The sequence below is a fragment of the Pristis pectinata genome, chromosome 40 (genome assembly GCF_009764475.1).
Source record: "Pristis pectinata isolate sPriPec2 chromosome 40, sPriPec2.1.pri, whole genome shotgun sequence".
NCBI lineage: Eukaryota > Metazoa > Chordata > Chondrichthyes > Rhinopristiformes > Pristidae > Pristis > Pristis pectinata.
The window spans coordinates 7,103,559-7,125,614 of NC_067443.1; the positions used below are offsets into that span (position 1 = coordinate 7,103,559).

The window sequence follows — 22,056 nt, forward strand, 5'->3', positions numbered from 1 at the left end:
AGAGGAGCTGCCATCGGCAAGCCTTCACCCCCTGACAAAAAGTCATCAACCGTACACCACGGTAGTGTAGCGGTTAGCGTAACACTATTACAGCGCCAGCGACCCAGGTTCAATTCCGGCCGCTGTCTGTAAGGAGTTTGTACGTTCTCCCCATGTCTGCGTGGGTTTCCTCTGGGTGCTCCGGTTTCCTCCCACATTCCAAAGACGTTAGGAAGTTGTGGGCATGCTATGTTAGCACCAGAAGCGTGATGACACTTGCAAGCTGCTCCCAGAACACTCCAAGCAAAAGATGCATTTCACTGTGTTTCGATGTACGGGTGACTAATAACGATATCTTATTCTCATCACCTCCCCCCAGATGCTACAATTCACCCACACACTAGGGGGGCAATTTACAGTGGCCAATAAACTCACCAATCCTGCACATCGTTGGGATGTGGGAGGGACCTGGAGCACCCTGGGGGGAAACCCACTCAGTCGCAGGGAGAACGTGCAAGCTCCACGCACACACAGACACGGTGTCTGTGGTCGGAATCGAACCCGGGTCTCTAGCGCTGTGAAGCAGTGGCTCTACTGGCTGTACCACTATGCATCCTACCTGCAGCAATTTTTGTCAGCTGCAGGCGTGCCTGGACATCAGAAGCATTTAAAAACTAAGCTTGGACAACATTAACAGGTGATCAAAGTCTGACCCACTTTCGCCTCCCGATACAGATTTCTGAGGGGGTTGGATCCCAGCAGTAAGCTGCCCGAAGCCTTAGTGGTCATCTCCCAGGCATGGAGGGTCAGCCTGATTGGCCCCATCCCTACCCACGCTGCATCCAGCCCAGGCAAGTGCAAAGAGGTGGTGTGTTCAGGCTACGGGCTAACTCCAGCTCAATTTGGCCCATATAGATAACGGAAAAGGGAATGATGGCTTGACAAAAGGACAACCGTCAGACGTCACGTGGAGAGGCTCAGCTGGTCTTCAGGCCCAGCAACAGGCTCTGGACCACGCACCCTGCTTACCTTTACTGTTCAGCTCCTCCTCGTCATCGCTGAAGGCAGCATCCGTGTTGTCATAGCAATTCTCCTCTCGGTCCTTGTCAGTGACGTGGTTATCCATATCCATGGCAACAGATTCTTCGATTTTAACTGTCAATGAAGAAAATTATGACTTGATTTTTGTTTTAAAAAAAAACAACTTGCGTTCGGGATGCTGCTACTCCCTTGCAAGAATCGAGGACTGCCGAGATTAGGTGTGCGGTAAATTTCCTCCTGCCTTGCCCCCAGCATTGCAGGTCGGCCCCGACCTCATCAGTCAGTCCACACCTTTTGAGTGACGGTTTTAATGCAGGGACCCACATCTAGGTACAAGACTGAGTGTCCCAATTTTATTCAGGCTGCACACAATATTGGTATTAAACTGATTAACTGACTCACACCACCACCCATATTCTTCTTTCACAGTATGTGGGTGTCATTGGTGAGGCCAGTTTATCAGCATTGTTAATCACCCTTGAACTGAGTGGGTTTGCTGGTTTGTTTTAAGAGGGCAGTTATTGCTGTGGCAATGGATTCACAGACAAACTAGAAATGGGATGGACAGCAAATTTCCTTCAGTGAAGGTCATTGGTTTCACAGTCACCAATGGTAGCTAACTTAACAAAAATTTGAATTCCAGCTACCGAGCAGGGATTTGAACTCGAGTGTCTGGATTAACAGTCATGGAGTCACACAGCATGGAAACAGGCCCTTCAGCTCAACTGTTCCATGCCGACCAAGATTCCCTTCTAAGCCAGTCCCATTTGCCCATATTCCTCAAAACCTTTCCTATCCATGTACCTGTCCAAGTACCTTTTAAATGTTGTTAATGTACCCCCTCAACCACTTTCCCCAGCAGTCCATTCCATACACCTACCACTCTCCAGGTGAAAGAGTTGCCCCTCAGGTTCCTAACAAATCTCTCCCCTCTCACGGTACGGTAGTGTAGCGGTTAGCGTAACACTATTACAGCGCCAGCGACCCGGGTTCAATTCCGGCCACTGCCTGTAAGGAGTTTGTACATTCTCCCCGTGCCTGCGTGGGTTTCCTCCGGGTGCTCCGGTTTCCTCCCACATTCCAAAGACGTACGGGTTAGGAAGTCGTGGGTGTGCTATGGTGGCACCGGAAGAGTGGCGACACTTGTGGGCCAGAACATTCTACGCAAAAAGATGCATTTCACTCTGTGTTTCGACATACATGTGACTAATAAAGATATCTTAAAATCTTAAGCCCATGCCCTCTAAGTTCTTGATTTCCCAACCCTGAGAAACAGATGTGTGCATTCACCCTATCCGTGCCCCTCATCCTTGCGGGATGAATCAAACCACGATGCTCATGTAATTCCAGGGCGGCACAGTGGTGCAGCTAGTAGAGATACTGCCTCACAGCGCCGGAGACCTGGGTTCAATCCCGACCTCCGGTGCTGTCGGTGTGGAGTTTCCCTCCACATCCCAAACATGCGTGGACTGGCTGCTGTAAACTGCCCCTAGTGTATGGTCGGGTTGTAGAATCTGGTGGCAAGTTGATGAGAATGTGGTGAGACTAAAAATTAGATGGGAGGTTGGCACAAACTCAATGGGCCAAAGGGCCTGTTTCCTTGCCGTGTCTCTCTATGACCCCACACAAAAAGATATTAGGCATCACTGCCTAAGCAGGAAAACAGTGAGGTGTTTGAGGAGGGAGTGCGATTGGAACAAGATGGAAGAGGAGTGACCAATATGTGACTCCAGTGGTTAGAGTAATAACCTGCAGCAGGTCCAGAAGGTTAAGTCGCTTGGCATTCAGGATGAAGTAGTCAATTGGATTCAACGTTGGCTTGGTGGGAGAAGCCTGAGAGTGGTAGGAGATGGTTGAGGCCTGTGACTAGTAGTGTACCGCAGGGATCGGTGCTGGGCTCGTTGTTGTTTATCATCTATATTAATGATTTAGATGGTAACGTGGTAAACTGGATCAGCAAATTTGCAGATGACACCAAGATTGGGGGCATAGTGGACAGTGAGGAAGGCTATCAAAGTTTATAGAAATGATCTGGACCAGCTGGGAAATATCAGCTGAAAAAATGGCAGATGGAATTTAATGCAGACGTGTGAGGTGATGCACTTTCGGAGGACAAACCAGGATAAGACTTGCACAGTGAATGGTAGGACACTGAGGTGTGCGGCAGAACAGAGGGACCTGGGAATACAGATCCATAGTTCCTTGATAGTAGCGTCACAGGTAGATAGGGTCGTAAAGAGAGCTTTTGACACATTGGCCTTCATAAATCGGGGCATTGAGTACAGGAGTTGGGATGTTATGTTGAAGTTGTACAAGACGTTGGTGAGGCCAAATTTAGAGTATTGTGTACAGTTCTGGTCACCTACCTACAGGAAAGATATCAATAAGCTTGAAAGAGTGCAGAGAAAATTTACATGGATGTTGCCGGAACTAAAGTTGAATAGGTTAGGACTTTATTCCCTGGAGCGCAGCAGAACGAGGGGAGATCTTATAGAGGTATACACAATTATGAGGGGAATAGATAGGGTGAATGCATGCAGGCTTTTTCCCCTCAGGTTGGGTGAGATTAGAACTAGAGGTCATAGGTTTAGGGTGAAAGGTGAAATATTTAAGGGAATCTGAGGGGGAACTACTTCACTCAGAGGGTGGTGCGACAGCTGCCAGCGGAAATGGTGGATGCAGGTTCAATTGTAACATTTGAGAGAGGTTTGGATAGGTACATGGATGGGAGGGGTTTGGGAGGACTATGGTCCGGGTGCACGTAAATGGAACTAGGCAGAAAACCAGGCCGGCATGGACTAGATGCATCGAAAGGGCCTGTTTCTGTGCTGTAGTGCTCTGTAACTCTATAAAGATGGGCAAACAATCATAGTGCAAGGGGAGTGGGCAGTCCAACACATTGACAATGAACCCTTCTGGAGATCAGCAACCTGAAGGGACAATTCTCCCAAAGTTGGTAAATTAGAATAAAACACACTGTTGATCAGCATGCAGTACAGATATCCACAGATGCTGCTGACCTGCTGAGTGCTTCTAGTATTTAGTTTTTGTTTTAGATTTCCAGCATCTGCAGTTTTTACATCTTCATTTACTATACCCCCGCTCTAGATGGAGTCAGGGACAGTGCACAGCACTGCTGCAGGAATGAGCTTTGCATGGACTCGATGGGTCGAACAGCCTCCTTCGCCGTCGTAAATAAATTTGCGCGACTCCAGATCCTCCTCAATGCCAGAGCAGGCTCGAGGGGCCAAATTCTTCCACTCTTGTTTCTCGTTGCCTCGTGTAAAGGTACAACACTGGAGAGGAGCGAGACCTTTTGCAAGCAGTGGAAGTGCTTCAGCTCTCTCTGTGGCTAGAGCACTGATTCAGCTGTATATTTTATGTAATAACGGGTACTGTCATTGACAACACAGTCATTACATGGTTTATTTTGGCAATGGAGACCCTGCTAGATTTATCACCGCTCTGATTAAGCCCTTGCTGTTGCGTTCAGCTGCCTCGTTTCTCTGCGTCACTTGACATTTAGAAATTAAACGTTTATTTCTCCTCCTCCCCCTTTGATTCCTTCCCTCTGGAGCTCGGTGCTAAGCTCTCCTGAGAAATCCTGGTGGGAACGCAAGCTGCTGTTTCTTGTGTCATTTTCACAATAGCAAGTGCTGCTACGCAGCAGAAAACAAATCAAATGAAGAACCTTTTTACGGGGTTCTTCTTGCACACAGGGCTTGATTCTTGGGGGTGAAACTGCAGTGCCGTCTCCTCATCTCCCTGTTCTGCAGGCACAGGAATGTGCTGCAAAATGTCAGAAGGTAAGCAGGAGCCACATGAATATAGAACAGTACAGCACAGGAACAGGCCCTCCGACCCACCACGTTGTGCCGAACTAAACTCTCCTCTCCCACCCGCGCCCCCCTCCCCCTCATCATCCCTCAGTGCCCAAAATTCAACCGAAGGCTCGAATAAATTTTGTCCCTAAATGTCAGAATTCTTCATCGGTTAGAACAAAAAAAACCCCAGGAGAATTAAACTTTTTTACATAATAAAACTCCCATTGGAAATGTACTTCATACAGCACAGAAGGAGGCCCTTCAGCCCAACCTGTCCATGCTGACCAAGTTGCTTACCTCAGGTAGTCTCAATTTACCCGACGTGGCCCATATCCCTCTAAACCTTTCCTATAAGTGTACCTGTCCAAATGTCTTTTAAACATTAATTGGACTCTGTCTTTACCTCTTGCTGCCTTGGTGAAGCAGCCAGCATAATCAAAGACCCCACCCATCCAGGTCATTCTCTCTTCTCTCCTCCCCCATCAGGTAGAAGATACAGGAGCCTGAGGGCACGTACCACCAGGCTCAAGGACAGCTTCTACCCCACTGTGATAAAACTATTGAACGGTTCCCTTATACGATGAGATGGACTCTGACCTCATGATCTACCTTGTTGTGACCTTGCACCTTCTCTGTAGCTGTGACACTTTACTCTGTACTGTTATTGTTTTTACCTGTACTACATCAATGCACTCTGTACTAACCCAATGTAACTGCACTGTGTAATGAATTGACCTGTACGATCGGTACGAAAAACAAGTTTTTCACTGTACCTCGGTACAAGTGACAATAATAAACCAATACCTGCCTTACCAATTCTTCTGGCAGCTCATTCCATATACTCACCACCCTCTGTGTGGGAAAAGTTGCCCCTCAGGTCCCCTTTAAATCATTCCCTTCTCACCCAACACTTATGCCCTCCAGTTTTTGGAGCAATTCCTTCTCCAAGGGTTGTGATTCTTTGGAGTTCCCAACCTGAACAGCTGTGGAGGACGAGTCAGTAACTATATTCAAATCCACAGTCAGCACGTTTTTGGACAAGGAGGAATTGCGGGCTTGGGAAGGAAAATGGAGTTAAGACCAGGGTCAGATCAAGCTCTCAGAATAGCCGGGCAGGCTCAAGGGTCTGGGTGGCGCACTCCCAGCTCTAGCTTCCTTACGATAAGAAATCATGGAGGAGATGGTCTAATCGGCTTTGTCAAAAGGAATTCCCTTGTTTGGAAGATTTGGGGCAAAAAGGATTAGATTTAGACTGATGGCTCATTCTATAGGGAAAATGTGACGGCCACTCAGAGTCATCCAGCACGGAAACAGGCTCTTCAGCCCAGCTCATCCATGCCCGCCAAGATGCCTACCAAGCTCATCCCATTTGCCTGTTTGGCCCATATCCCTCAACCTTTCCCATCCGCGTGCCTCTCCAAATGTCTTTTAAACACTGTAATTGTACCTGCCTCTTACCACTTCCTCTGGCAGCTTGTTCCATACACCCATAGTCCTGTGTGTGGATAAACTTGCCCCTCGGGCCCCCTCCAAATCCTTCCCCTCTCACCTTAAACCCATCCCCTTTAGTTTTAGACTCCCCATCCTGCGGCCATTCGTTTTATCTATGCCCCTCGTGATTTTATAAACCCTTTTTATGGTCACCTCTCAGCCTCCTACGCTCCGGGGAATAAGCCCCAGCCATTTTACCTATAAGGCCACAGCTTTCAAGAATACTGGCATCGTGCACGGACAACTGACCGTTTGTTTTTGTACATGGAATAAGTTCTTTTTAAATTCATCGACGGGATGTGTAAGCAGCTGCGAGGCCCAGCATTTACTGTCCTCCCTAATTACCCCTGCAGCAGTTAAAAATTAACCATTTTAGTTACTGTTACTGATGACAACATACATTTGTGAAGCCCAGAAGGACACTCAATTGATGGGAATGTGGGAAGAATAAACTGGGATTGACATAGATGAGTGCATTATGGGCAGAGTGCATTATAACCCACTTCCACATTGTATGACTCCAGTTGTCCTCAGTTCACTGTTAAATGACCAACCCCATACCCTTAAGGATTGATTTATACTTTGGCACCTCTACTGTGCATTCTCACAGACAAAGAACTACTTATTTGGAGACACAAGAGGCTGCAGATACTGGAATCCGGAGCAACAAACAATCTGCTGGAGGAACTCAGTGGGTCAGGCAGCGTCTGTGGGGAGGGGGGGGAGAGCGGGGAAGGAATCATCAATGTTTAGGGTTGAAATCCTGCATCAGGACGGAGTTTTATCGAGATCCTGCATCAACGATTCCCTCCCCCTCCCACAGATACTGCTCGACCCACTGAGTTCTTCCAGCAGATCGTCTATTGCTAGTTACACGGAGTGCCCTGCCGACATGAGCAATTCTGAATACAGGCATATGAAGTGGCGTCGGCTTAATGGACATCTCTCCCTCTCGCCCACTAGAACATTGTGGGACACAGCTACCTACACGTAAGGCTTGGCTATCAAAATCCAGGTGGATCGGTTACCTTCCACAGGTGGTGAGGGCGAGCTGCAGAACTCTGGAAATTTCTCACGGATCATGGCCCGCAACTCTTTATCCAGCTTTGGGTTGTCGAACAGGGAGCCAAGGGCCTGAGAACAAAGAGAGAAATAGAGAGATGACATTTCCCAGGGTCCCAGACACACAAGAGTGAGCACGCCTCTCATACCGACATACTTGTGTTCAATACTCGCCTGTTTGGAATTGGGCAGAGTTAGAGAGCACCATCTAAAATGAGACCTTTCAGAAGTGTCTGCACACAGACATCAGTAAAAACACAGAATTCTCCCTGTAGATGAAACACACACACAGACAGTGCCCTTCTCCATGCACACCTACATGTACAGACAACACCCATACCCGTGTACACACACACAGTTGACCCTATTCCTGTGTACAGTCAACATGCATTCCCACGTTGAATCACACACACAGTCGACCTCATTCCCGCGTATACACACAGTTGACATATATTCCCATGTACAACCACACAGTCGACACCCATTCCCACAGATATACACACAGTCGACATATATTCCTGCATACAACCACACAGTCGACACCCATTCCTGCGTACATACACACAGTCGACACCCATTCTCACATCCATACAGTCGACATATATTCCTGTGTACAACCACACACAGTCAACACCCATTCCCGCATATATACACACACAGTCCACCTATATTCCTGCGTACAACCACATACACAGTCGACACCCATGCCATGTACATTTGACATTCATGTCCCCCTACAAGCAGTCAGCACCAGAGTCCGTGTACATCCACACAGTCAACACCCCTGTACACTCACATGCACAGACAATATATATCTATATATATATATATATCTATATATATATATATATATATATATACACACACACACACACATATACATATAGACACACACACACATACACACATACAGTTGACTCCCACACCCGCAAACACACATACACACCCAAACAACACCTCTATGATGCTTTGAACGCATTCCCTTGCTGTTTGTATTACAAGTTAATGATTGTTTTTTAATTCCACCTGGGTCGTCCACAATCCAATGGAAAGCACACTGAACTTTCCAATCTGAGGTAGCCCTTTCCTCCAGTGTTTTCCCCTCTCCTTCCAATACAACTCTGGTCTTCTCAAACTCTCCCCTCCCCCAGCCTCCATCTCCCTCCCACCTCCATCCACCTACTACCCATCTAAAACCTACGGAAATGCACAGGATGACCATCATTATTTGCACTGACATCTTTTCCAAAATCTTGGAATGAAGGTCATTAAAACTTGGGGACCTGTTGGCTTTTAGTCCCACCATCTCCTCAATCACTCCAGACCTTTCATTCTCATACCACCTTTAACTGCCCACCCACCCCCCCACCGAATCACCTCTCCTGCTGTGGTTTTTGTGACCGAGTGTATTTGTGGTAAACCTTAATCCCTTAAATGCTAGCCACTGCCTGTTTACTGCCATACCTTTTCATTTTAAAGCCACACATGCCAGAAATTCAAAACAAATTTGTTCTCTCTTTTTCCCCAGTTCTTCAACCTGGAATGTTAACTGAGTTTCTCCTTCCACAGATGCTGCCTGATCTGTTGAGTATTTTCAGCAATTTATATCTTTTAATATAGTTTCCCATCATAAATTTGTTCTCTCTTTTTCCCCAGTTCTTCAACCTGGAATGTTAACTGAGTTTCTCCTTCCACAGATGCTGCCTGATCTGTTGAGTATTTTCAGCAATTTATATCTTTTAATATAGTTTCCCATCATCAACACACACCTCATAACCTTTGTGGTTTGCTTTGCTTTGACTTAGTTCATCGGTTTCAGTTTGAACTAAAATCATTTTCATTCCTTATGCAAAACTGAATTTTACTATGATCACCCTTCCCAAAAGATCTCCAGCTCCTTGCTGTACCCGCACACTAACTCTTAGTGACTTGTGTATGAGGATACTCTGGTCTATCCACACACCATCTACAACTTATGGAAGACAAGCATGTCTGCGTGGGTTTCCCCGGGTGCTCCGATTTCCTCCCACATTCCAAAGACATAAGGGTTAGGAAGTTGTGGGCATGCTATGTTGGTGCTGGAAGTGTGGTGACACTTGCGGGCTGCCCCCAGAACACTCTACTACGCAAAAGATGCATTTCACTGTGTGTTTCGATGTACATGTGACTAATAAAGAGATCTATCTATCCATCCTAAAATGCACTGCAGTTATCCACCCAGGCTACTCCAACAGCACCTCCCAAAACTGCCACCTCTACAACTAAGGTGGACAAGGCATTGAGTGCATGGGTGCACCACCATCTGCACGTTCACCCGCGAAGTCACACATCAGCCCAGCTTGGAAATATGTCACCTTTCCTTCATTGTCACTGAATCTAGATCCTGGACCCCTGCCCAGCTTGATATGCCTGTCATCCTTCAACACCTGTTTCCCACCACCACTGTCCCCCCCCCCCCCCCCCCCGCCCGCCAAGTTCACCAATCTCCTCTGACCTCCGTCTCACCACTCCTCTCTATACTGGCTGCTTCCCCTCTCCACCCTCAGTCCCAATGTGGGGGTCTCAACCCAAAATATCGACGATTCCTTTCCCTTCCCACAGATGCTGCTCAACCCGCTGAGTTCCTCCAGCAGATTGTTCGTTGCTCCAGATTCCAGCATCTGTGGTCTCTTGCATCTAAATCCTGGAACTCCCTTCCCAACGGCACCACAGGAGCACCTGCCTTCGAGATCAACCACAGATGGGCAATAAATGCCAGCCTCACTGGTGAAGCCTAGGCTCCAAAAATATATTATAAAGCACCGATGCCTTTCAATCTCTCACTGTTTCGAAAATAATTCACCCTTCTATTTTTCCCGCCGAAGTGAACTTTGGTCTGAAGACGCAGTTAGGATGGGTACTTACGCCAGCACTCTCTTTTCCACGATGTGATTGAGCGAGTTGAAGACACCCTGCCTCACGTGGGACTCCAGCGGGGGGTAGAAGTGCGGAATAATCTGCCCAAGAGGACAAGGAGAGCATTAGCGCCCTTGCTTGTGAACGGACGGGCAGCAATGATGGCCAAGTCTAACTGCTGAGAGGAGTGACCTCCCCCAGCTGGGGTTATCACCAACTCCACGAGTTGGGCCAAAAGGCCTGTTTCGGTGCTGTGTTACTCTATGGCTCTCAATCAAGTGACAGCTGACGTGTGCTTCATACTACAGTGGCACAGCTGGTAGAGCCACTGCCTCACTGCGCCGGAGACCCGGGTTCAATCCTGACCTCCGGTACATACAAACTCCACACAGGCAGCACTGGAGGTCAGAATCAAACCCAGTTGTTTAGAACTGGAGATCTGATACCCTCTTTCATCTTTTGGGCAGGCACAGTAGCGCTATTACAGCGCCAGCGACCCGGGTTCAATTCCCGCCGCTGTCTGTAAGTTGTTTGTGCATTCTCCCCGTGTCTGCGTGGGTTTCCTCTGGTTTCCTCCCACACTCCAAAGACGTACAGGTTAGGAAGTTGTGGGCATGTTATGCTGGCGCCAGAAGCATGGCGACACTTGCGGGCTGCCCCCAGAACACTCTATGCAAAAGATGCATTCCACTGTGTGTTTTGATGCACGTGACTAATAAAGAAATCTTATCCTAGCCACAGTTTCCTTTATTTAGTTTCAGGACTCTAGTCTCCCTCACTCTTCATTACAATGAAGAACCCCATCACGTTATGGCACTCCTCCCCAAGGGACCTGCACAACAACAAGGTTTTTATTCCTACCTTCCTGAACTGTACCCAGACTAGGATGGCCCACTCTCCAGCAGGTTCATCAACATATTGATCCACATTTGAGGTATGGACCAACTTCTGTAAACTTTTGAGATATGGACTACTTGTAGCAGGCATCTCTAAAGGCTAGAGATTTACACGGATAGAGTCATAGAGCAATACAGACCCTTTGGCCCAACCAGTCCATGCTGACCATCTCGTCCCAATTTCCTGCATCCTGCCCAGATCCTTCTATGCCCCATCACTCCGTGTACCTATCCACGTGCTTCTTAAATGATACTGTTCTACCTGCCTCAACCACTTCCTCTGGCAGCTTGTTCCACATACTAACCACCCTGTGTGAAAAAGTTACCCCTCAGGTCCCTTTTAAATCTTTCCCCTCTCGCCCTAAATCTATGCCCCAAGTTTTAGAAATCCCCCTAGTCTTGGAAAAGGTTTAGCCTGCTATAGGAGAGGTTTAGAGGGCTATGGGCCAAACACGGGCAGATGGGACCAGCTCGCTGGGCAACACAGTCAGCATGGACAGGTTGGGCCGAAGGGCCTGTTTCCGTGCTGTGTGACTCCACGACTGAAGTTTAAACAACCCACCAGCACAACTCTGACTGTAGGGCAGCAGGTAGAGCAGCTGCCTCACAGCTTGTGACCCTGACCTCTGGTGCTGTCTGTCTATGTGGAGTTTGCACCTTCTCCCTGTCACCTCAGTATAGCAACACTATGACTACTTTGCACTACAATGGACTTTTTTTTGTTCGAATGGTGTTCTTGCATCATTGAACCACCCCAGGTGGGGAGGGGGCGAGGGCAGAGGAAGGGACTAAAGCGGACCAATCGTGAGTACAAAGTTTCACGCCACCTGGTCTTCCCCAGTGGCCAATGCGGTGTGCACTGCTTCCAGCTGCGTCAGACCATGCCCTGGGAAGGACCATCCAGCTGATAAAGCCCACAGCCAGGACCTGAAGCGGTAAACAGAAACTGCGGACCCCACTCCACAGATGAAGTCCAGCAGTGTGGCAGTGATTGCTGGATGAGGCTTCATGGAATGATGCATCACAAGAATAGCAGGCTCTGAAACAGAAGAAAAGCAAGAGACCCATCAGCAAACTCCACCTCAATCCAACCTCTCGATACTGACTATCGCCCCTCCACATTCTCAGTCCTGATGCAGGGTCTCGACTCGAAATGTCAGCTCTCTCTCTACATCCACAGATCCCCCAGCACTTTGTTTTTTGCTCCACTTCAATGCAACTTCTGCTTGTTTTGGGACAGATTAGAGTGAGCTTTACTATACTAATTCATGCAGTTCTTGCATGAGGAGTAGGACAGTGTAAAGAGAGCTTTACTATACATCAAATTCATGCAGTTCTTGCTCTCAGAGTGTGTCACAGACAGTGTGGAGCTTTACTCTAAAGTTTCAATTATCTGACAGACTGGATACTGAAAGGCCTGGATAGAGCGGACGTGGAGAGGATACCAATACCAATGTTTCCATCAGTGGGAGAGTCCGGGATCCGAGGGCACAGCCTCAGAATAAAGGGACGTCCCTTTAGAACTGAGATGAGGAGTAATTTCTTCAGCCAGACGGTGGTGAATCTGTGGGATTCGTTGCCACAGACGGCTGTGGAGGTCAAGTCATTGGGCATATTTAAGGCAGAGATTGATAGGTTCTTGATTGTTGAGGGGGGGTGAGGGGTTAAGGGGAGAAGGCAGGAGAATGGGGTTGAAAAAAAACCAAATCAGCCATGACTGAATGGCAGAGTAGACTCAATGGGCCGAATGGCCTAATTCTGCTCCTATGTCTTATGGTCAAACTCTGCACCTTGGCAGTTCTGGACTAGCAGATTTTCCAGACTGCTGGATAATATTCCCATTAATAACCCAATGCATCTTTAATTGACCTTTTTTTAAAGATGTTACACGGCAGAATTTTTTCTTCCCTGTTGAACCTGGGAGCCTGGGAAACAGGACCCTGAGGTAATTAGATAGAGCATGGGAAATGGGACTCAGACATAATTAAAGAGTGTGCAGGAAACAGAGATCATTGAGCCAGGTACTGAGCCATCAGCATTTCCAAATAATCAGATATTAGTTTATCCGATTTTTTACTATATCCAGTGAAATGCAGGGTCAACAAACAACCTGCTGGAGGAACTCAGAAGGTTGAGCAGCATCTGTGGGAGGAAAGGAACTGTCGATGTTCCAGGTCAAAACTCTGCATCATGCTCGAGGAACCGCCCCTCTCCGCTCTCAGTCCCAATGAAGGGTCTCAACCCGAAACGTCAACAATCCCTTTCCTCCCACAGATGCTGCCCACCCCGCCAAGTTCCTCCAGCAGATTGTTTGTTGCTCCAGATTCCAGCATCTGCAGTCTCTTGTGTCTCCGAAACATTGGGTCAACCTGACTAGGTTTACTACAGCAGCAATGTTCAATTATCTCCAGGCAGTAAACACCAATAGTCTTATGGATGTCAGGATGACAAATTTCACTGTCAAATAGCTTCCCAGCTTTTACTCCAACTGTATAGATGGTGATTGCATTAGGGCAGGAAAGCAGAGGGCGGACAAAGCGCATGGATAACTGCAGGAAGAGCCAGCGCCTTCGTGTGTGGGGAGAATGGGTGGAGAAAGATCACGTCAGGATCCTTACCGATGTTCATGATGCTGTCCTTTTCTGGATTGAAGAAGAGCCAGTTGTAGAACAAGGCAAGCTTGGCGTTAGAAGCTGCAACATTGGACTGAAACGAAAGATGAGGGGAGAGAGAGATTTGGTGAGAAGCCTTCCCTCACACCTTGTAAGCTGGTCCTAAGTTTCAGCTTGGCCAAGCTCAGCAGAATTTCCCTTCTGAACTGAGGGTTCAAACCCACTCCATGACTTGACCAGTAAATTGAAAGAATGGGCAAGGTGGAAGGAACACCACTGGTACTGCCTTTTTTGTTTAGTTCCAACTGGTAGAGGTGGGCTTAGAAGACTGCTTGATATTACTTGATCTAGGACATTCACCGGCCAACATTGATCCCTCAATCAGAAGAAGTGCGTTATTTATCCAGTCTTTCATCTGAGTGACAATTCTGGAGCCTTTTGTTAAGTGAGCCAGGGAAGACAGATGGAATTTATAGTGCAAAGTGTTGCATTTTGGGAAGTTAAACCAGGGCAGGACATTCACAGTAAATGACAGGGCCCTGGAGAGTGTTGGGGAAAAGAGAGACCGAGGGGTACAGGTACATGGTTCCCCAAAAGTGGTGACATAGGTAGACAGGGTGGTGAAGGTGCTTGGCACGCTTGCCTTCATCGGTCAGGGCACTGAGTACGAGGGTTAGCATGTCACGTTACAGCTATACAAGATGCTGGTTAGATCACACATGGAGTACTGTGCGCAGTTCTGGTCGCCCTAGCTATAGGAAGGAGGTTGTCAAGCTGAAAAGGATGAGGAGAAATTCACAAGGATGTTGCCAGGACTGGAGGGCTTAAGTTCAAAGGGAGACTGGAAAGGCTGTGACTGTTTTCCCTGCAGCATAGGAGGCCGAGGGGTGACCTCATTTATAGAAGTTTATAAAATCATGAGGGACATAGATAAGGTGGATGGTCACAGTCTCTTCCAGGTGAGGGGAGTCTAAAACTAGGGGGAACAGATTTAAGGTGAGAGGAGAAAGATTCAGTACATGTGACAATAATAAACTGATTTTACATTTTCCCTACAGAATGAGCCATTTAGTCCAAACCCTTTTGCCCCAAATCTTCCAAAAAATGTTTCTCTTTTTAAAAAAAAGAGGAATTCCTCCTCACACAGCTGATTCGACCATCTCCACCATGATTTCTGGTGGTAAGGCAGCAAGAGTTGGGAATACGCCATCCAGGTTCCCAAGCCTGCTCAGCCATTTAATGAGAAGGTTGATCTGGTCCTGGTCTCAAGATTTTCCTTCCCAACACCCATAAACCACCATCCCCTTGCATCCAAAAACACCCAGCCTTGGATTTGAATATAGTTAATGACTCATCCTCCACAGCTCCCTGCAGGTTGAGAATTCCAAACATTTACAACCCCTGGAGAAGGATTTTCTCCTCATCTTAAATGGGCAACCTATTACCCCAAGTCTCCAGCCCATTAGACTCATGAAGCAATACAGATCGGGTAAAGGCCCTTCAGCCCAACCAGTCCGTGCTGACCACAGTGCCCACCCAGCTAGTCCCAATTTCCTGCGTTCAGCCCATACCCCTCCAAGCCCCGCCCCCTCCATGTACCTATCCAAGTGCTTCTTAAATGATACTGTTGTACCTGCCTCACCCACTTCCTCTGGCAGCTCGTTCCATATACTCACCACCCCCTGCGTGGAAAAGTTGCCCGTCAGGTCCCTTTTAAATCTTTCCCCTCCCACCCCAAACCTATGCCCCCAGGTTTTGGACTCCCCTACCCTGGGGAAAAGGGTGTTACCATCCACCTTATCTCTGCCTCTCATAATTTTGAACATTTCTACAAGGTCGCCCCTCATTTTCCTATGAGATTTCCTTGACCAGGTCAAACATTCTCACAACATCCACCCCCACCGAGCCCCCACAAGTTTCGATGAGATATCCCTTCCAGTTTCAGCACCAAGGTATTTCATTCTTTTGAACTGCCTGCTTTTAGTGACCACTGGAAGTAGTGTTCCCCTGGGTAAAACCTTCAATTACATGGTTTGCTTTCATGAAAAGAACTGCAGTTTCCCTCCTCTTTAGAACAAACCCATCTCATGCCCACGTCTGTTTCAGGGAACAATGGAGAGCTGGCCAATGCCGCTGCCAACACCATGGCATCTGGAAACAAACTGTGGAGAGATTGTAAGTATGTTGGGAAATATTCCCTGTGGGTTTACCCCCGGCTGCCCTAGTTTCCTCCCATGGCCCAAAGACATGTGCATTATTAGTCGAATGGGCCAGTGTAAATTGCCCCTTGTGTGAGGATGAGGAGGAGAATCTGGGAATGAGAGCGAGAGAGAGCGAGAGAGAGCGAGAGAGGAACAGGACTGATGGGATGAACCTCAAGGGAACAGAGGGATATGGATGACGTACAGGCAGATGGGATGAGTTTCCATTGGCGTCCTAGTCAGCACAGACATTGTGGGCCGAAGGGCGTTCTATGAGTCGCCAAATGTCTCGCGCTGTACTGCTCCCGCAAAACAGCAAAGTTCACAACATAAGTCAGTGATAATAAACCTGAGTCTGACGAGGCTTCCTTATGTCACAAGGAAATACAAGAAATATATGTGCTAATGCTAACTGCTTCCAGCATTAATTCCCTCTCTCTCTGCCCGTTGAAATTAGTAGCTCTTTTTTTTAAATTATTCATTCACAAATGTGGAGGTTGTGGCACTCGCTTGGTATAGCATGCACTTGTGAATGGCTGCAGAACCAGGCCTCGCTCTCAGATGCAGGGGTTGAACTAACTTCCGCACTTCATTACTCCAGAGGAAGCGATTCAGCCCACCGAGTCTATTCCAGTTTAGAGAAAAGTCCCAGTCCCCCATCAATTCTACCTCCACTCGGGGTAATTTACAGTGGCTAATTGACCGAGTGGGGAGAAACCAGTGCAGGCAGGGGAAGGCTGAGCAGACACAGGCAGAAAACCCCACACCGATGGCACTGGATGGAACCTGGGGTGCCGAAGCTATGAGGCAGCAGCTGTACCACTGCACGTACACACACCTGCATTATTCTGTGCAAACAGAAGGGGATATTTGGCAATTAGCACCACTCTTCCCAGCCCACCCGCTACTCTCTCCCCAATTTTTCTTCTTGTTACGTTTATCTTCGATTCCCCTTTGGTGCCAAGTTCCAGACCGGGCTGGCCTCTGGCCCCCAAATCGTGAATGGGGTTACTCGCGACCACCTTCACTCAGCTCAGATTCCTGGCAGTTGAGGATGCAGTGTTGTTCCGGCTGACGTATGGAGATGAAGCACGGAGCGGAGCGAGCAGCGGTCAGAATGCCAATCACTCTGAGAGGCACCGCAATACTCTTGCCCACTCAAACAGCAACCCACAGACACTGCATGCTTAATTAGCTTCAGCCCGAATAATTATGTAGTTTCCTCACTAACACCAAAAAGAGTTAATTAGTAACATGAATTATAAACAGTGACCACAGATTGGAAGCCTGTCCTGGTCCAGAACTCTCCTGGTCAGATCTGTTTATAATTACAATTTAAGGCCTGGCTCTAAGCAGACTCTTGCGAGGCTGCAGACACAACTTTTCCTCTGGGTTAGTCCTGCAGCACAGAAAAAGGCCCTTCAGCCCACCATATCCATTCATACCCATTGACATGAATCCCATTTATAACTGCTTGGTCCTTGGCCTTCTACGTCCTGGCAATTCAAGCATTCATCCACATATTTTTAAATGTTGTGAGAGCACTTGCCTCTGCCATTTTCTCAAATACTGTGTTCCTCATAGCATTACTTTACACAGCTCTTTAATGCCCCCAAAGCGCTTTGGAAGTACACAGAACAGTACAGCACAGGAACAGGCCCTTCGGCCCATGACGTCTGTGTTGACCATGATGCCAAATTAAAACTAATCCAATCTGCCTGCACGTGATCCATAACCCTCCATTTCCTTAACGTTCATGTGCCTAAATGTCCCTTTAAACACCATGATTCCACCACCAGCCCTGGCAGCCTGTTCCAGGCACCCACCACTCTGTGTACAAAAACTTGCCCTGCACATCTCCCTTAAAACTCTACCCCTCTCACTTTAAAGCGATGTCCTCTGGTATTTGACATTTCTACCCTGGGAAAGAAACTAGAGAAACAAGGGACTGCAGATGCTGGAATCTAGATGAAAAACACGGTGATGCTGGAGGAACTCAGCAGGCCAGGCAGCGTCCGTGGAGAAAAGCAGGCGGTCAACATTTCAGGTCAGGACCCTTCTTCAGGACTGAAGATAGGAAAAGGGGAAGCCCGATATATGGGAGGAAAAGCAGAGCAGTGATAGGTGGACAAAAGAGGGAGGCGGGGTGGACACAAGGTGGTGATAGGTAGATGCAGGTAAGAGATAGTGACAGGCAGGTGTGGGGGAGGGAGGGGAGAGCAGATCCAGAGGATGGGTCAAAGGTAAGGACAGAAAGGTAGAAAAAAAAGGCTAGGAAAGGGAAGAAGAGAAGCATGATGGGGTGGGGTTACTTAAAGTGGGTGAATTTAATATTCATGCCGTTAGGCTGCAAGGCTCCAAGACGGAAGATGAGGTGCTGTTCCTCCAGTTTGCGCTTTGGAATTCTCCTGGCAGTGGAGGAGGCTGAGCACTGACATATCAGTAATAGTGTGGGGAGGGGGAAGTGCAGATCGCGGTTACGGACAGAGCGCAGGTGTTCTGCGAAATGGTCACCTAGTATCCTATCTCTGCCTCTCATGATTTTTTTTATAAACCTCTATCAGGTCTCCCCTCAGCCTCCAATGCTCCAGAGAAACAACCCAAGTTTTTTTTTAAATTTTATCTACAGCGTGGTAACAGGCCCTTCTGGCCCAATGAGTCCGCGCCACCCATTTTTTAAACCCAATTAACCTACCCGTACGTCTTTGGAATGTGGGAGGAAACCGGAGCTCCCAGAGGAAACCCACGCAGACACGGGAGAACGTACAAACTCCTTACAGACAGTGACGGGAATCGAACCCCGATCGCCGGCGCTGTAATAGCGTCGCGCTAACTGCTACGCTACCGTGCTGGTTTGTCCAACCTCTCCTTACAGCTCATACTCTATAATCCATAGGTTAATCCCATTTTTGTTTTTTAAATTCCTCCCTCATTTCCATCAACTCCCTCCCCCCCGATTCTACCCCACACCTACATGCTGGAAGCAACTTACAGCAGTCAAGTAACCCAGTGACTCGCACACCTTTGGGACGCGGGAGGGAACCGCAGCACCCAGGGGAAACCCACGCGGGTCACAGGGAGAACGTTGCAAACTCCACACACACACACACACACACACACACACACACACACACACACACACACACACACAGCGCCGCAGGTCGGGATTGAACCCAGATCTGTGGCCCTGCGAGGTAGCGACTCTACCAGCTGTACCACACCACCACCAAGAGTAGATGACTGGCCACCGATACCAGGCCGCTGGGGAGATCGGGCTGCCAACCGTGGCCCCGTTGAGTACTCACGGTGCACGTGGTGAGAAGCCAGCCGATGATGGCCCACCGGGGCAGGATGTCGGAGCTCAGCACCTCGTTGGACGGATGGACGACCCCCACAGATGTACCTGATCAGGTCGCAGCGCAGTGACTGGCTGTCGGGAGTTGAGAGGTTACTGCCGCTGGAACCAGTCCTGGTACCGCTTCTGCTGCCCAAACCGCACCTGAAGAGAAGCACGAAAGCCCCGAGATTTTGATACCAGAGTCAGTCAACGGGAGATCTAAACAATTCAGAGTCATTGTTATAGAGTTGTACAGCTAGTTGTATAGGAATAAGCCTCCCAGCCCACACTGACCTTTCTGCCCACCTACACTAATCTCCTTTGCCCCAACTAATTTCCTATCCCTCTAGATATTTATTAGTCACATGTACATCGAAACACACAGTGAAATGCATCTTTTTGCATTACTGAGAATGTGCTGGGGGCAGCCTGCAAGTGTCGCCACGCTTCTGGCGCCAACATATGCATGCCCACCGCTCCTAACCTGTACATCTTTGGAACATGGGAGGAAACCGGAGCACCCGGAGGAAACCCACGCAAGACACATGGGGAGAACGTACAAACTCCTTACAGACAGCGGTGGTAACTGAACCCAGGTCGCTGGCGAAGTAATAGCATTACGCTAACTCTTAAACTACCGTGTTCCAAGTTTATAAAGGACTTTAATGGGGAGCAAGTGCCAGTGAAGAGGGGACCAACAATTTTTGATTCAGAGAGATAAACAGCCCTTCAGCCCAAATCTTCTATGCTGACCAAGATGCCCATCTCATCTAATCTCATTTGGCCTACCGTTGGCCCATATCCCTCTAACATTTCTTATCCACGTACCCGCCCAAATGCTTTTTAAATGCTGTAACCATACCTGCCGATTTGTCACCAATAATACAAAAACAAAGGGTTTTGGAGAACTTTTGTTACACAGAGAGTGTAAAGTCTTGCCACAGGAAGCAGATGATGCACTTGAAAGGGGATTAACATTTTATGTACACGGAGTTCATGGCAAAGAGATTGGTCACACTGCCCTTCCATCCCTGTCCACCTTCCCACATCAACACACTCTCTCTCTCCTTCATCTGTGCCCCTTAAATGGATCGGGAAGTTGCTCCAGCCATATCAAACCCACAGTAAGGAATAGTTGGACTTGCTCGTGTCCAACAACAGACAGGGTAGGGGATCGGTTTTTAAATGATATGTTGGGTAGTGGGGGCGGGGTGCGGTGGGGAATAGTGAGAAGGAGACGCATGCAAACACAGACAAACAGGCACTCCTATGCACACAAAGGCAGCAGAGCAGAGGGAAATGACTGGGATTGTTCCGTAGAATATCGAACCATACACTACAGGAACAGGCCCTTCAGAATCAGATCATCACTGACATACAACATGAAATTTGTTGTTTTGCAGCAGTACAAAGACAAAAATAAATAAATAGTGCAAAGGAATAATGAGGTGGTGTTCATGGACCGTTCAGAAATCTGCTGGCGGAGGGGAAGAAGCTGTTCCTGAATCGTTGAGTGTGGGTCCTCAGGCTCCTGTACCTCCTCCCCGATGGGACACCCTGCCCAGGTAGACCATCATCGGCTGGCTTCTCACACGTGCACTGCAACGGAACCACAACTGACAGCTCGGCCCACGATGCCTGTGCCGAACACGATGCCAAGTTAAGCTAAATCTCTTCTGCCTGCACATGGTCCACGTCCCTCCACTCCCTGCATATTCGGGGGTCTAATCTAACAGCCTCTTTAAACACCACTATTGTATCTGCTTCCCCCACCACATCTGGCAGCCCGTTCCAGGCACCCACCACTCTCTGTGTTAAATAAAACCTTCCCTCACTTCTCCCTTAAACTTTCCCACAATGTAAAGAAGGATCACAGGAGCCTAAAGACCTACACTTAAGAACAGCTTCTTCCCCTCCACCATCAGATTTCTGAACAGTCCATGAACCCTATCTCATTATTCCTTTTTCTCTGCACTATTTATTTCATAATTTATAGCAAATTTTAAGTCTCGCACTGCACTGCTGTTGCAAAACAACACATTCCACGACACGTCAGTGATAATAACCCTGAAAAAAAAGGTACTGTAGACTGAAAGACCTGTCTGCACTGTACATTTCCTACAGGAACCAAAAGCTTCTGATTAACCAAAAGCAAAACTATTAGGGTATCCCCCATAATCCTGACCAATTCTCCCTCCAACTTTCACAATGAGAACACATTACCCGCTCACACACCTCATCACTGTTTGTGGGATTCTGCTGTGCCACTGTCTAACTTATCTGCTTAATAGTGACAGTCCCTCAATGAGAATTTTACATTTATACAGAATCTTCAAAGGACTAAAATTATTCAAAGCCGCTTCACAGGAGCTTACTTGAGAGTGAACCATAGAAGAAAGTACTAGGACAGGTAACCTAAAGCTTGGTTGAAGGGACATTAAGGAAGAGGAGGAAGCAGAGATATACTGTACATGGAGTGAAGTCCAGAGCTGAGAGCCCAGCCACCAATTGTACAGCAACAGAAGGAAGAGATGTTCAAGGGGCCTCTGCCACAGTGCACAGTGGCTGCAACGTGTGCCATCTGTAAAAGTGCACTGCAGTTGCTCGCCCAGGTGGGATCTCCCAAACCCACGACCTCCGCCATCGAAAAGGACAAGGGCAGCTAGTGCAGGGGAACACCATCACCTGCAAGCTCCCATGCAAGTTACACCCCACCCT

The 22,056-nt window shown here is 48.1% G+C and overlaps 1 protein-coding gene across 1 annotated transcript in view; it reads right to left on the bottom strand.

Annotated features, from left to right (window-relative positions):
• ints3 (integrator complex subunit 3) overlaps window positions 1-22,056 on the bottom strand; it is a 105,444-nt gene that overhangs the window by 51,553 nt on the left and 31,835 nt on the right. Inside the window, 8 exon segments of the mRNA XM_052045709.1 lie at window positions 1,009-1,134; window positions 7,364-7,469; window positions 10,298-10,393; window positions 12,148-12,227; window positions 13,807-13,894; window positions 19,307-19,393; window positions 19,395-19,451; window positions 19,453-19,500. Coding sequence (XP_051901669.1) covers window positions 1,009-1,134; window positions 7,364-7,469; window positions 10,298-10,393; window positions 12,148-12,227; window positions 13,807-13,894; window positions 19,307-19,393; window positions 19,395-19,451; window positions 19,453-19,500 — 688 coding nt within the window.